The 15,712-nt window shown below is 42.1% G+C and overlaps 1 protein-coding gene across 2 annotated transcripts in view; it reads left to right on the forward strand.

Annotated features, from left to right (window-relative positions):
* ADCY1 (adenylate cyclase 1) overlaps positions 1-15,712 on the forward strand; it is a 525,405-nt gene that overhangs the window by 155,184 nt on the left and 354,509 nt on the right. For both annotated transcript variants that reach the window (XM_073630633.1, XM_073630634.1), the window contains exon 3: positions 6,679-6,797. In XM_073630633.1, coding sequence (XP_073486734.1) covers positions 6,679-6,797 — 119 coding nt within the window. The remainder of the gene's footprint in view (positions 1-6,678; positions 6,798-15,712) is intronic.

The raw sequence follows: 15,712 nt of genomic DNA on the forward strand, positions 1-15,712 counted from the left end.
CCTTGAACATTGTAAAAAAAAATTTTAAGACTCATTGTTAAGTGAGAAATATAAGCTAGGGTTTATATATATATACTTATGCCCTGTACACACGATCGGACATTGATTGGACATTCCGACAACAAAATCCATGGATTTTTTCCGACGGATGTTGGCTCAAACTTGTCTTGCATATACACGGTCGCACAAAGTTGTCGGAAAATTCGATCGGTCTGAACGCGTTGACGTAAAACACGTACGTCGGAACTATAAACGGGGCAGTAGCCAATAGCTTTCGTCTCTTAATTTATTCTGAGCATGCGTGGCACTTTGTGTGTGGGATTTGTGTACACACGATCGGAATTTAACCGATCGGATTTTGTTGTCGGAAAATTTTATAGCCTGCTCTCAAACTTTGTGTAAGCTAAGCCATGAAGGCTAAAGTATAAAAAAGAAAATTAGCAACAGGAAAAAATCAACTGCTGTTAAGGCCTGAGTAAGATTCCTTAAGGAGGTACCCGTGGAATCCTTGAAAGAGAGTACGGTACCTATATGGCTGAAGTTTCTCCCTATAAGTTGCAAAATAACCAAACAGGGTGATGCAGAGATGAGTAACCTGTATAGGGGTGCATTTAAGAAAGTGAGGTCATGGTCATGTTCAGTCCTGAGCCATAATAGTTGGTAACATGACTGGATAGCGTCAGAAAGACCTCATAGTTCAAGTCAAATTAGATCTCTGTATTGGACCAAAGGTGTGGACTTTTAAGTGATCTTGATATAACGAGAGTTCTTACTTGAAAAGGAAGAGTGTTAGAATTTCCAGAAATAGAAACTCTTTTGAAACCCAACAAGGCCAATTATGATGCTTAATCCTGGAGGGATTGGCGCCATCTTCTTTGGTCCCTCTGGTTGCAGCGTGATGAAGGAGTGAACCAAATGGGTGATGATCTGGGGGTAGAAGGATGGTTGGAGAGTTCAGGTTCTAGTAGACCTAGCTTAACTAGAAGTTATTTTCCTTCAATGATATTGTATACTGTATAAGTAGAACCATTGTGCATCACTGAGAGCTTGAATGGAAAGCCCCAGCGCTATTTAATTCTTGCTGTCTGGGACAACAGCCATGCAGACCAATTTGATGTAGTGTGCGGCGTATGGTCTGAGCACTGACAGGCTGACCCCCCACCCCTTCAACCTCTGCAGAAATGCTGGCAGCACTCATACGTCTATTTCCCAAAGACAACCTCTGGATATGACACTGAGCATGTGCACTCAACTTCTTTGGTCGACCGTGGCGAGGCCTGTTCTGGGTGGAACTTGTCCTGTTAAACCGCTGTATGGTCTTGGCCACCATTCTGCAGCTCAGTTTCAGGGTCTTGGCAATCTTCTTATAGCCTAGGCCATCTTTATGTAGAGCTACAATTCTTTTTTTCAAATCCTCAGAGAGTTCTTTGCCATGAGGTGCCATGTTGAACTTCCAGCGACCAGTATGAGAGAGTGGGAGCGATGACACAGAATTTAACACACCTCCTCCCCATTCACACCTGAGACCTTGTAACACTAACGAGTCACATGACATCGGGGAGGGAAAATGGCTAATTGGGCCCTATTTGAAAATTTTCAATTAGGGGTGTACTCACTTTTGTTGCCAGCAGTTTGGACGTTAATGGCTGTCTGTTGAGTTATTTTGAGGGGACAGCAAATTTACACTGTTTTACAAGCTGTACACTCACTACTTTACATTGTAGCAAAGTATAATTTCTTCAGTGTTGTCACTTGAAAAGGTATAAAAATATTTACAAAAAATGTGAGGGGTGAACTCACAAAAGTGAGTACACCCCTCACATTTTTGTAAATGTTTTATTCTATCTTTTCATGTGACAACACTGAAGAAATGACACTTTGCTACAATGTAACGTAGTCAGTGTACAGCTTGTATAACAGTGTAAATTTGCTGTTCCCTCAAAATAACTCAACACACAGTCATTAAAGCGGGGGTCCACCTATCTGTCGTTTTTTTTTTTTTGGAGTTCATTCACAAACTTTTCTTCTCATGATTATCTACTCACATGTTCTGTGTAATAAGTCCACCTGTGTCCGATTTCGTTGTAAGGAATAACTTATAAAATTCACTGAAGGCGGTTTCCATCTTCATTGTGGGCATTTGAAGCCCACAAGCATGTATTTCCTGGATGCGGTGAATGCTGTGCTCCCAGCATTCACCGAGATGTTGTGATGACGCTGTTGCACAATGCATGCTGGGAAGCCTGAGACTAGCTCCCAGGGGACTGTGGGAGGTCTGGGAGAGGCTAGAAACACGCCTACTCCCATGGGAGGAAAACCAGGAAGTGCTAAGAAGATTAGAAAAAAATGGTAATTACGGCGATTTAAATTTTTTTACACAGCATGTCAGCATCTAGGCAAGGAAGAGAATGCATAGAGATAATGTTCAAAATTTGGGTGGAACCCCGCTTTAATGTCTAAACCGCTGGCAACAAAAGTGAGTACACCCCTAAGTGAAAATGTCCATATTGGGCCCAAAATGTCAATATTTTGTGTGGCCACCATTATTTTCCAGCACTGCCTTAACTTCTTTAGCAAGGCAGTGATCGTCTTGGAGGTGTGTTTGTGGTCGTTATCATGTTGGAATACTGCCCTGCGTTCCAGTCTCCAAAGGGAGGGGGTCATGCTCTGCTTCAGTATGTCACAGTACATGTTGGCATTCATGGTTCCCTCAATGAACTGTAGCTCCCCAGTGCCGTCAGCACTCATGCAGCCCCACACCATGACACTCCCACCACCATGCTTGACTGTAGGCAAGACACAGTTGTCTTTGTACTCCTCACCTGGTTGCCGCCACACACGCTTGACACCATCTGAACCAAATAAGTTTATCTTGGTCTCATCAGACCACAGGACATGGTTCCAGTAATCCATGTCCTTAGTCTACTTGTCTTCAGCAAACTGTTTGCTGGCTTTCTTGTGCATCATCTTTATAAGAGGCTTCCTTCTTGGATGACAGCCATGCAGACCAATTTGATTCAGTGTGCGGCGTACGGTCTGAGCACTGACAGGCTGAACCCCACCCCTTCAACCTCTGCAGCAATGCTGGGAGCACTCATATGTCTATTTCCCAAAGACAACCTCTGGATATAACGATGAGCACGTGCACTCAACTTCTTTGGTCGACCATGGCGAGGCCTGTTCTGAGTAGAACCTGTCCTGTTAAACCGCTGTATGGTCTTGGCCACCGTGCTGCAGCTCAGTTTCAGGGTCTTGGCAATCTTCTTATAGCCTAGACCATCTTTATGTAGAGCAACAATTCTTTTTTTCAGATCCTCAGAGAGTTCTTTGCCATGAGGTGCCATGATGAACTTCCAGTGACCAGTATGAGAGAGTGAGAGCGATAACACCAAATTTAACACAGCTGCTTCCCATTCAAACCTAAGATCTTGTAACACTAACGAGTCACATGAGACCGGGGAGGGAAAATGGCTAATTGGGCCCAATTTGAACATTTTCACTTAGAGGTGTACTCACTTTTGTTGCCAGTGGTTTAGACATTAATGGCTGTGTGTTGAGTTATTTTGAGGGGACAGCAAATCTACACTGTTATACAAGCTGTACACTCACTACGTTACATTGTAGCAAAGTGTCATTTCTTCAGTGTTATCACATGAAAAGATAGAATAAAACATTTACAAAATGTGAGGGGTGTACTCACTTTTGTGAGATACTGTGTGTGTGTGTGTATGTGTGTATATATATATATATATATATATATATATATATATATATATATATATATATATATATATATATCGTGGACTCAATCATGTTAGATAAAGATACTATCATGGTTTTCTTTTTTCTAGAAAAAATTGTTTATATTTATCTTTATATATTTACTGTATATAATCATTTACTGTATACAATCCCTCCACTGGCTTCCACTCACCCGACGAATTAAATTCAAAATAGTAACATCAACTTACAAAGCCATCCACAACTCGACCCTCAGCTACATTTACTAACCTAATCTCAAAATACAAATCTACTCATACTCTTCGTTCCCCTTAGACCTCCTGCTCTCTAGCTCCCTTGTCACCTTCTCCCATGCTCGCCTCCTATCCTATGGAACTCCCTACCCCAATCTGTCTATCTCCCACCCTGTTTGCTTTTAGACAATCCCTGAAAACCCACAGAGAAGCCTTTTGTGCCCCTACCAAACAATGTTACTTTTATTTTCTCCATCAGATCATCCCCCACAGTTATTACTATCACTTGACCCTCCCTCCTAGATTGTAAGCTCTAACGAGAAGAGCCCTTCGATTCCTTCTGTGTTGAATTTTATTGTAACTGTTCTGTCTGCCCTCATGTTGTAAAGCGCAGAGCAAACTGTTGGCATTATATAAATCCTGTATAATAATCAAATAATAATCACGTTCGACTGCTTGCCGCCCACCCACAGTAGTTGTACTGCAAACAGGGGGCAGCTCCAGGCTGGGCAACATACCTGTACATATGTGCACCCCTTGCTGACCCGTGCTAAGATTGGACACAGCGCGAGTTTTGCAGCCGATTTCAGCCAATGATAGAAAAACACAGAATTCTGTGTACTGTGAACAGCAATCTGGCTGTTTACTCTCCCTGATTTGCAAAACCAGATAGATGGTAAAGTAAAAACAGCATATATTGCATACATTACACATTGTTAGGCACACAGTTAACACTTTGATTGCCCCTGGATGTTAACCCCTTCCCAGCCAGTGTCATTAGTACAGTGACAGTGTACAGTATTAGCACGATCACTGTATTTGTGTCACTTAATGAAAGATGGAAACAAGAAAGACCAACATTTAAGACACCACATCCCATACAAAATTTGTAAAGAAGAAAGGGCTTTAGGCATGGAGCCTTGGGACTTTAAAGGTGTCAGTGTTCAAAGAATTTTTAAACCATGTTAGGATAAAAGAAATTTTTTTATTACAATTGATTTAAAAAAGCCTATTTTGAGGCCACACAAAATACAATATTCCAAAAGATTAATTTATAAAATGCAACAACAATTTATGATGCAGATACCACTTTCTCAGTATTCGTGTCACTATTGATGGTTTTTGTACCTCTCAGCCAGCGTCAGCTAGCACCAGATTGTCCGCCACACTATCACAGTCCCACTATATGTTGCTGATCACTGCCATTACCAGTAGAGTGTCATAGCTGTGTAAATTCCAGTATATACCATAGTTTGTAGACACTATAGCTTTCGCACAAACCAATTATTATATATATATATTTTTTTTTACCAGACATTGTAGCAGGATACATTTTGGCATAAATTCATTCGATTTTTTTTTTTTTATTCGATATGTTTTATAACCGAAAGTAAAAAAATATGAGGTTTTTTAAAAGAAAATAATTTGGTCCTTTTTCGTTTATATGGCAAAAAAAAAGTGGTGATCAAATATCACCAAAAGAAAGCTCTATTTGTGTAAAAAAATTATAAAAATGTAATTTGCGTACAGTGTTGCATGACCGCACAGTTGCCAGTTAAAGTAGCACAGTGCTGAATAGAAAAATGCTCTGGTCATGAAGGACGTAAAACCTTCCGCAGCTCAAGTGGTTAATGATCTGGAGCTCCCAATCGCAAGTATGCATCGAAAGCTGCCTATGACAAAATGTAACTGCCTACTCCCAAACTGTCATTTGAAGTAAAACACATAGCCAAGTATTATTCTCCACAATTTTTTTATTGTGCATTAAAAAAAGAAAACAAATAAAATTAGACATGCTATCTGCCAATAGAACTTAACCAAAAAGTGCATTCTATGCATCCAAAAATATACCAAATCAAATCATTATTCAACCAAAAAATGAAATAAAAGCCTCATGCATGTGTCCTGCTTCTTAATATAGAGGGTCAACAATGCCAAGAGTTGGTGAAAGCAGGGGTCTGTCATCCGGAAATAATTCTGAAAATCATCTGGATTATTCTCCTGGAGCTCCTGCAGCAAAAGCATATGACATAATTGGTCACAATTAATAAAGCAACCAATTTTTGGTCCAAGAAATCCTCCTCCTCCTGTTCCTGGACTGGACTTGGGTCAAAGCAATAACTCCAAGGCCAATAATAAATAACACGTTATCTCCTCCCATTCCACAACATGGCTGGTTGACGAACGGCCATTCAGAAACGAACTGAAAAGCACAAAATTAAAAGCGCGAATCAACACTCACCAAACTTCTACCACGAAATTAGCAGAAGAAGTCCAAAGGGTGGCGCTAAAGAGCTGAAAAACCATCTAGTACGTCACGACGTTCGTGTTTGTTGGCCGACAATTCCTTGCCGTTTGTATGAAAGACAAGTTCTTGGCCACCGTCCTTCAGACAAAAGTCCGAGGTTTTGTCTGCGGAAAATCCGATTGTGTGTATGAGGCTTTAGCCTGGAATTGTCACCAATTAAGCTTAGTGAAAACTGCCTTGCAAAAGGAAGAATTCACTTTGCTAATTGAACAGTCTATACTGCTTTAATAAGTCAATAGCATAGTGAATTGAAGTGTTATATGTAGTAATAGTATTAATGACAAAATCGTTTTTTTGTGTGAGATGTTCTTTGCATTGATAATACTTTTAATGTCTCTGTATCTCATAGTTTGTATCAAATAAAAATCAGAAACATTTACTTTTTTTTTTTTGTAGGAACGTCTTTTAATGAGCCTTTTACCCAGAAATGTTGCCATGGAAATGAAAGAAGATTTTCTGAAGCCACCTGAGAGAATTTTCCATAAAATTTACATTCAAAGACATGACAATGTTAGGTAAGATTGACATTTAAGTGTAAAACATTCTTACAAATATAGTGACATTCATTGACATTTAGATGTAAACATATACCAAAGGTGATATAGATGATTGAAGACTTCTCTTTATTGTGCATTATCATCTTTCTCTCTGTTTGGAAAGAAAAAATTGATTATGGAATTGACCTGAGAACAAGTGTCAGCATTTATTCACCTACCCCAGACACAATCATTGTTTCACTCCATATACATTTTTCATATTAGTTACTTCATATCCAGCTATTTTTACTACTCGTGTGCTCTTGATAATAAATTTGGGCTAAGTATCATCTTATTTTTTTCTTTTTGGTTTTGTCCTTGTGGGTATAATATGCAGAGACAGGTCAGTAAATGAAATGTAGGATTAAAAGGGTGGAAGGTGTGAGAGAGTAGCCAGTAAGTGAAAAAGTATTGGAAAAGTGAAATCATCTTTCTTTTCTTATGTTTGGTATTTTTACATTTAAAAGGTAGTCCTTCATATAACCCTCAGCTGCCTTCAGTAGTGGATTCTTATAGTGGGGTTAGGAAGGACGTTTGTACAAATGGGCATCATTGTTCAGGAAGGCTTAGTGCAGCATGATGCATAAATGTAGCTTGGAGCACACAGATGAAACTAAAGTCCTTGTTGTAGAAAACACTTCATGTTGTTAGATGGTAAACGTAATCCCAAAGGAAATATTCTTGACAATTCTACCTTATTTATGCAATATCTAACATGCACAGCACCTATAATACAGAGCTTCTCGAACACTGTAGAGCCATCTTGTTCATCTATGCTGGAACACATGATAGCAGTCAAAACTGTTAGAACCGGTCTTGTATGGTGACTGGCCTCAGCCTGAAATCTCTTTGCTGTTCCAAAATATCTTGTTCAGGAGTACACTATTGAGGAGAGTTCCCTGCAGAAATTGATGGTCTCTGTGGTGTATTCAGACACTTCTTGTCTTAACAAGATACCAACACTCCCTGTAAAGAATAATACTGTATTCAAGGACCCAGTGGACAAAAGGAACCTTCTCTCCATCCATATTGAAAGGATCTTTTGATTCAAATGCTTGTCATCAGAACTCTCTCACAAGAAATAGCTCAAGTGACTGCCTTTGAAAAAACCTGTTTAATCCCTCCTTGAATAAGCACATCAAGGATTGTGCTGGGGGTAAGAGTACTATCCCACAGAAAAATGCTTGTGCTTCTGCCAGTAGACCTATTCCTGGAACTAGGAAACATTTTTTACATCCCTCTCAGGTCTCCAATCTCAAATCTAAGTCTGGAACACACTTTTGTTGAAAGATGTTGATTTCCAAGCCAGCTAAGTCTGGCTCCGAGTCCTCTTCAAAACGATGCACGCCCCGTCTGAGTGGGATGATGTCTTTTGGCCTTTTTAACCTACTGATCCAAAGAATTATTTGATGTTTGGGTCTAGAATGTCATTCCCATTGACTAAAACTGGAGTTTCAGACTCTGCCTCCTCCCCACTTCATGCTTTCAAATTTGTCTTGTTCCCTGCAAAGATGGAACAATCCTTGTTGCTGGAACACTTTCAGGGCTACTACTCCATCCTGCTCACAGTTCCAAATGAAGGCATTGGGCTCATTCTGGATCTGAAAATTCTTAACTTGTTGATCAAAAGTTCCGCATGAATGGTAATTGCATCTCTACTTTTGCCTCAATGGACATCTGGGATATTATTTTATATATTTACATTTCTCCTCCTCCATCAACATGAGCATGCGTTTTTCTGGGGCATTTGGCATTACTTATTTGTTGGCCCCCCATCTAGCCTGTCCAACAAACCCCTTCCATGTTTTCACTAAAATACTAGTCCCAATCCTTGCTCTGCTCTCATAGAATGTTATGGTTTAACTGAATAATCTCCTGTTAAAGTATTAGTCCTCTCTATACCTGTCAGCCAGTGTTCAGCAGTCAATGCAGACTCTGTAGACGTTCTGTAGCATCTGCAATTTTTGGAAGTCGTTGCTGGAACTAGCTCACCAATTAAAGTACCTGGACCCAGGCCGGTGCTTAACTTTTTTGTGCCGTAGGCAAGACAAGCTAATTGCACCGCCCCCCCCCCCCCCCCCCCCCCACAAAAAATAAGAATAGAACTTAAAAATGTTTAAAAACAGAAAATATTAAAACAACAAAATTTAAAACTGCAAAATTTCATTAATTTGCAAACATAGGTGCCATAAGATATTATGTTATGATATTACAATGATGATACTGTTATATTAAAAAAGCATATGATTTGCAGTCCAAATAAGTATGGCCTAATGCTGGTGATAGGAGGCATAAAAAAGTCATCATGAGATCTCACATTATTTGGAGTTGAAGATAATAGTCCTCTGGGATGAAAAGTCTTAAGTGTAAAAATCAAGCATTATTCTCTTGATTTAAGTTTATTATACTGGTCATATTACTACTAACTAGTTACTTATGGGTGTTACCCTTATCTAAGTGTAATAGGTGTAAGTGTCATAAAAACATTTTGATGTTCCATCTATGCTAACCATTTCTGTCTTAAGTTTTTGGGTTGTCCTCCATACATAGCATAGGCCACATGGACAGTCCAATGAATAGTTGACATAGTATCACACGTAAGAAATAAAATTATATTGGGTAAGAGATCATCACATATGTTAATGTTTGCAAGCTCTTTTGTTCTATTGTTAATGAGGTTATAAAGCAGGCATCTAGGATGGTTAAATTTGTAGCTTCCATTTACAGAGTTGACAGTGTTGACAAAAAAATCTCTTTGTGTGGGTTTTCTTATGCCTCGTACACACGAGCGGACTTTGCAGCAGACTTGGTCCGACGGTCTTTGCGCTGGACTTTCCGGCGGACTACCTGAATGGACGGACTTGCCTACACACGACCAGACTTTCCGGCAGGCTAAGTCCGCCCGTCTTTCCAACGGACTTTTGCCAGAGTTACAGCGGACTTTCAGAATGAACGGACTTGCCCACACACGGACAAGTCCGTTCATTTTGAACGTGTCTCGGGTACGACGGGACTAGAAAAGGAAGTCAATCTTGCCGCTTTTATCGGCGAGATTGACACCTTGCGAGCCCCGTCGCAGGTCATACCAGGCCCTTAGGTCTGGTATGGATTATAAAGGGAACCCCCTACTCCAAAAAAACGGCGTGGGTCCCCCATAAAATCCATACCAGACCCTGATCCGAGCACGCAGCCTGGCCGGTCAGGAAAGGGGGTGGGGACGAGCGAGCGCCCCCCCCCTGAACCGTACCAGGCCGCATGCCCTCAACATGGGTGGGTGCTTTGGGGGAGGGGGGCCCTGCGGGGCCCCCCACCCCAAAGCACCTTGTCCCCATGTTGATGAGGACAAAGGCCTCTTCCCGACAACCCTGGCCGTTGGTTGTCGGGGTCTGCGGGCGGGGTGGCTTATCGGAATCCGGGAGCCCCCTATTATAAGAGGGCCCCCAGATCCCGGCCCCCCACCCTATGTGAATGAGTATGGGGTACATGGTACCCCTACCCATCTACCTAGGGAAAAAGTGTCAATAATAAAACACACTCCACAGGTTTTTAAAATAATTTATTAGACAGCTCCGGGGGGGTCTTCCTCCGGCTTCGGGGGACTTCCTCCGGCTTCGGGGGTCTTCTTCCGGCCTCGGGGGTCCCTCTGGTTCCTCTTCTCCCGGCATCCGGTTGGTTCATCTCCGCTCTTTCTAGCCTCTTCTCCCGGTGTTCCAGTTCCTCTGCTGGCTCCTACGTTGTCTTCATGCTGCTCTTTTGCCAGTGGAGGTCTGGACTTCTGTGCTTCTTGTCTTCTTCCCTCTTCTCTTCTCCAGATGTTGACACGACGGTCTCTCCGGCTGGACTGCTGGTCGTTGACCACGCCCCCTAAAATGTCACAGTCCCAGCATGCCCAGGGACTGTGACGGCATAAGGGGGCGGGGTCTCCGCCTATATAAGTCACAGCGGAGCACTCAGAGAGCAGTTCAGCAGTTCAGCTGTGAAAATAAAGGGGGGTACACAATACTATGTAACCCATCACACTGCAATTCCCAGTTAAGTAGCACAATACAGAATATTGAGCACAGGGGTGGGGGTATTACGCACTACAATTCATCACACTGTAATTCACTATAAAGTGGTTGTAAACCCTTACCTATACCCAGTGAAGTGACTGGCCTCGGGTGATGCACAGAAATGAAACAAATCCTCTTACATAAGTTGTACCTGTTTATTAGCAGCCATTTGTCCTGAACATCTTTGTAAAACTCAGTGATAAAAAGGATTTTTCTCAGACTCACATAGCAGGGGGAGGGGAGCTGCAGTTACACTGTTTACAAGAGCTCTGAGTACTGATTGGACGGAAGGGACACCCCCTCACACAGCACACAGGGACAGAGTTGAGGCTGTCAATCAGTTGGAGATCCCTCCTGTCTCCATTTTTCTCTTGGTGTCAGGAAAACTTAGTAATTTATGCTGACAGTATAGAAATGAAGCAGCAGAGAGAAATTACACTTAGTGCTTTTGAGAGAGGCAGATCTACACTACAGAAGGATATGCTTTGTTTAGATTTCATGTCTGAGGTTTACAACCACTTTAATGTAGCACAGTGCAGCACTTTTCATGGTACTTTATCTAACAATGTATAACAACTATATCTCCCTGCTAACATTCTGTCAGCTCTCCCTGTCTACTCCAGATCTCCACAACACACACTGGCAAAAGGATGGGCAACCCCCATTATGGGCACTTCTAAGTCACGTGACAGCAGTTCAAAGAAATGCATGATTGATAATAGGTTGCTAGCCATGCACAGACTGCAAAGCTGATCCCAGTGACTCAAAATGATGAATCAATTGGAACAGCATCCCAGCTATATAACTAGCATTTTTCTTTCTGTAGAGATGTCCATTAACATATGCAATATTTGTGACAGTTACTAAAGAAAGTAGAGGTGTGACGTGAATTGGAAAAAAAAATAATTTACACTAGTACATGATTGGATATTTAAACTAAATGCAGCTTGATCGTATTTACTATCATTTACTCTGCAGTGTGAACATTCACAAAAATTGCGCATGCACAAAGATTGAACCTCTTCTCTATTAGTATAGAAATCACCCAATGACTATTAAAATACATTGTTTCGCCCCACTGGGAGTGCAGGGAACCACAGAATGAGCAAGCATAAATATGCAAGGAAACATTTTTAAATTAAACCTAATGTGAAGCAACAGTTAGTAACCAGTAACATCTGAATACCAAGACAACTGCATACCTCTAGTACTGACCCACTAACCATGCTTAGAAATTCAAAGAAACAAAACCAGGAAATTACATACACAACTGAACAAGTAAATACAGTTCAATACAACAATCTAATATAATACCAAGACTTTTGATACCTGTCTTTAAATTCTCTGAGGCTGGGTTCACACCTATGCAAATTGGATGCGAGTTTCCCCGCATCCAGTTCGCATAGCAGGAGAATGTGACCGGCTCTCTATGGAGCAGGTTCACATATCTCCGGGGTGGCTGTGGAACGCACTGCACAGAAATGCTGTAAGTCTTTGGCTCCATTTCAGGGCCGAATTCAGGCAGAGATTTGGCCCTGATTCGTCCTTGAACTGAAGAACAGGGACGCACATCGTTTCTGTACGATCCACAGCCGATTCCAGTGTGAACCTGAGCCTTAATCTCTAAAAGCTAACAACTTCGTATAATTCCTCACTTACACAACTAATATGGTATACCTCATACTATGCTCTAAATTTCTCACTGAAGGGGAAGGGAGGCCATTGATGTTCAAAGGGTTGGGCAGAAGATAGACAAAAAATTAAAGGAAAACTGATGTTGCGAATTACTTTTCAACCACGGTAACAGTAACATGGATATTACATTTTAAACACTTAAATAGATGTATAATGCTTTTGGTTAAAGTGTATGCAAAGCTAGAAAATTTTCTCATAAATTTTGCATAGCATAGGAAGGATTAGTGATTTTTTAAGATTTTTATTGCTTTTAGTGTCCCTGCTGGGGAGGCTCACCCTGGTTATAGGTCCTGGTAATAATTACTTTTGGCACAGAAAGTGTTGGGAAATCCACAATGTGTGAGTTGAACAAGAGGAAAGGAGGAATCTTCCAATGGGGACACCTGTGCTGGTGACCACTGTATAAGAGGGGATGTGTACGTGTCATGAAGAGCTCAACCCACCCAAGCTGAAGCGGGGTAACCCCTCTGGAGAATCTGGCACCCTAAACAACCCTTACATCACCCGTTATCTCTTGGTAAGAGGAGCGTTGTGCCCCAATATGATTTACAACATGGCACCATCCCAGCAGCAGTCGCCAGACCCCTCTCTGTCTACCTAAACCACCGACTCTGGCATCAGCCTCACCACAGTGCCAACTCACTCACAGGGAGTGGCTCGCTCAAACTCTCTGATCTCGCCCTGGTGATACCAACCAAGTGTTCACTAACCCCATCTCCCAGGTCCTGTAGTCCTTTCAGTGCCACCTCAATGTAGAACACAGACATCCGCCAGCTGCTCCAAGCCCTCCCGACCAAGACCGATATTCAGTAAATGATTGGTGCTGCGGGAGGAATTAGAAGACATCTGCATCAAAGTATCACAGACTGGAGGCTCTGAAAGCTCAGCAGACAGAATCTGGATCTGGCATTTCCTCCACTTAGGAGCAGCTCCATACCAACATCAACGCCTGATCCTAATGCAGCCACATCTGGAGCATTCCAAGAATAGGAGCAGACGAAATAACGTCAGGATCAGAAGCATCCTGGAGGTTACCAGAGGATCAAATCCCCAAAAAACAGATATTCTTTTGGGTAATGCCCCATACACCCACACTGAAATAAACCAAATACACTGAGTTTCAGCTAACCCTATACAATTGTAACCTAGGGTAGTACTCTGATTCATGTCTTCCTGATTAAGGAGGACATTCTTCACTGGGTGGTGTAGAGGCACTCTGGATTTTGATGGGGTCATGATCCAACTTTTCTTCCCAGACCTGTGCCCAAAAATGCTATACTGGCGCTGCCTGCCAAAGCTGCTACTTAACCATATGCATACCCAAAAAGCGACATACTGATGGGGATTCCCCTTTTCCCCTCACCATCCAAATTTCACTACTACATCCTGCAGTGCTGGTGCAGTTATGTCAATTTCTGGACTGCAAGGCCATAGAGGTTTCTGACTGGCTGGCTCTGCCAGGCTTTGTCCAGGCCGAGACCTCGGAGAAGAAGGCGCTTTCACTCCAGACGTCCACCGTCCTCATCCCGACCCCGGAGCCAAAAAATATTGACCCCACAGAAGTCCTTTTTTTTCCCCAATATCTGCTTACTAGTCGCCTCCCCTCTCTCACCTGCACCAAAGTTTGTGTCTCTGTGACTGGTAACCAAATACAGTTACTTTATTTATTCCGTATTATTCTGTACATTAAGGGGGCTCCCCGCAGTAACAGACAGTTGATGTTTTAGACTGGACTGTTCTCTGCCAATGGTTATTTTGAGAGTGTCTGAGAACTTCAGATTGGGCATAGACCCCATTCTGCCCCCTGGGTTTGTTTCTCTGGGTTACTCTTTACATTGTCTAGGATAAGTTTGTGCTGCCCAGCATGAAAAATGTTTCTATATAGTGTTGCTATTTGTTTCATAGTTTTGTGATCTCTCGGGATATACAGTATACAGAAGGCACTGTACTTGGTAATACTACCATGTATTATCCTTTGCAGAGGAGACGGTGGTGCATCTCCCTCCATCCCCGATCCTGACTAGAGAACGAATGTCTGAAGGTCTATAGCCTCCACCCCCCGAGGCCTTAAAAGTCTAAGAGACAATTTTAAATTCCCTACACTTAGATAAGCATAAGGCAAAACTTGTTCAGGGTAGGAGAGCGTTTTACGAATGTGGGAATAAACCCAGTAGACTGTAGGCCAGCACCTTGAAGACTTCCATATTAAAACCAAGGAGAATAGTCTGGCCTCCTTATCTTCTGTAAACACTCAGGTCTTCTGGGACTACTACACTTGCTTGTATAACTTGACAGAGCGTACCCCAATATCCACCCAGAACAACAAGCATGAGGCCTCTCGGCAGCATATTCTGGCGTTGGTGGAGCACACCCTATCTCTAGAAGTAGTCTCAGACCTAGAAGTCCCACTGACCAGACAAGTTTCTACTGGCCCTGTCATCTATGAAACCTGGTAAAGCGCCCAGGCCTGATGGGTATACTTTTAGGCATTTACAAGACTTTCTCCGATAAATTAGTCCACAGGTTCACCGCAGCATATAATTCCCTTAGGTTCACACTTGCCCACAGTCTGCAGGCTGGTTGCGGGTGCAGGAAACCACCCTGCAGCCAAATTGCCCTGCTCTTAAGAGACGTGCAGAGGTCACCAGAGGTCACTTTGCAGGCTCACATCCCCAAAGGACTGTGAGACAAGGATCCGTCCATTTGCCCTAGTTACTGTCCCATATCATTTGATAAGAAGGGGAAAAGAGAAAAAAATGCTCCAAGGTCGAACTTTAAAGGCACTTTGGGTGAGAGTTGGAATATAAAAATATATTTTATTGATAATTCATAAGGCAATAGAACAAAAAAGAGAGAAAAAGTTAAAAATACATATCATATCATGGGCGAGAGTACAGGACGCCAAAAAAGAGAAAATCTGCACTACATGAACAGTGAGCCCCTGTGCACAACGCGTTTCCCTATTTTTCTTTGTCAGGACACATTCAGGGGTTGTTGGAAAGGATGGGTCTCACTATCTTGTCAGCAGAGTTCACTGAGGAGTCCACTACACTTTTAGGCGACACCATATATAATGTTTAAATACATGTGACCAAGGGTAAGTAGCCAAAAGTATCACTTCAAGCATATATTAGTGCTATAATATTC

This window comes from Aquarana catesbeiana, linkage group LG05, assembly GCF_042186555.1.
Source record: "Aquarana catesbeiana isolate 2022-GZ linkage group LG05, ASM4218655v1, whole genome shotgun sequence".
Lineage (NCBI taxonomy): Eukaryota > Metazoa > Chordata > Amphibia > Anura > Ranidae > Aquarana > Aquarana catesbeiana.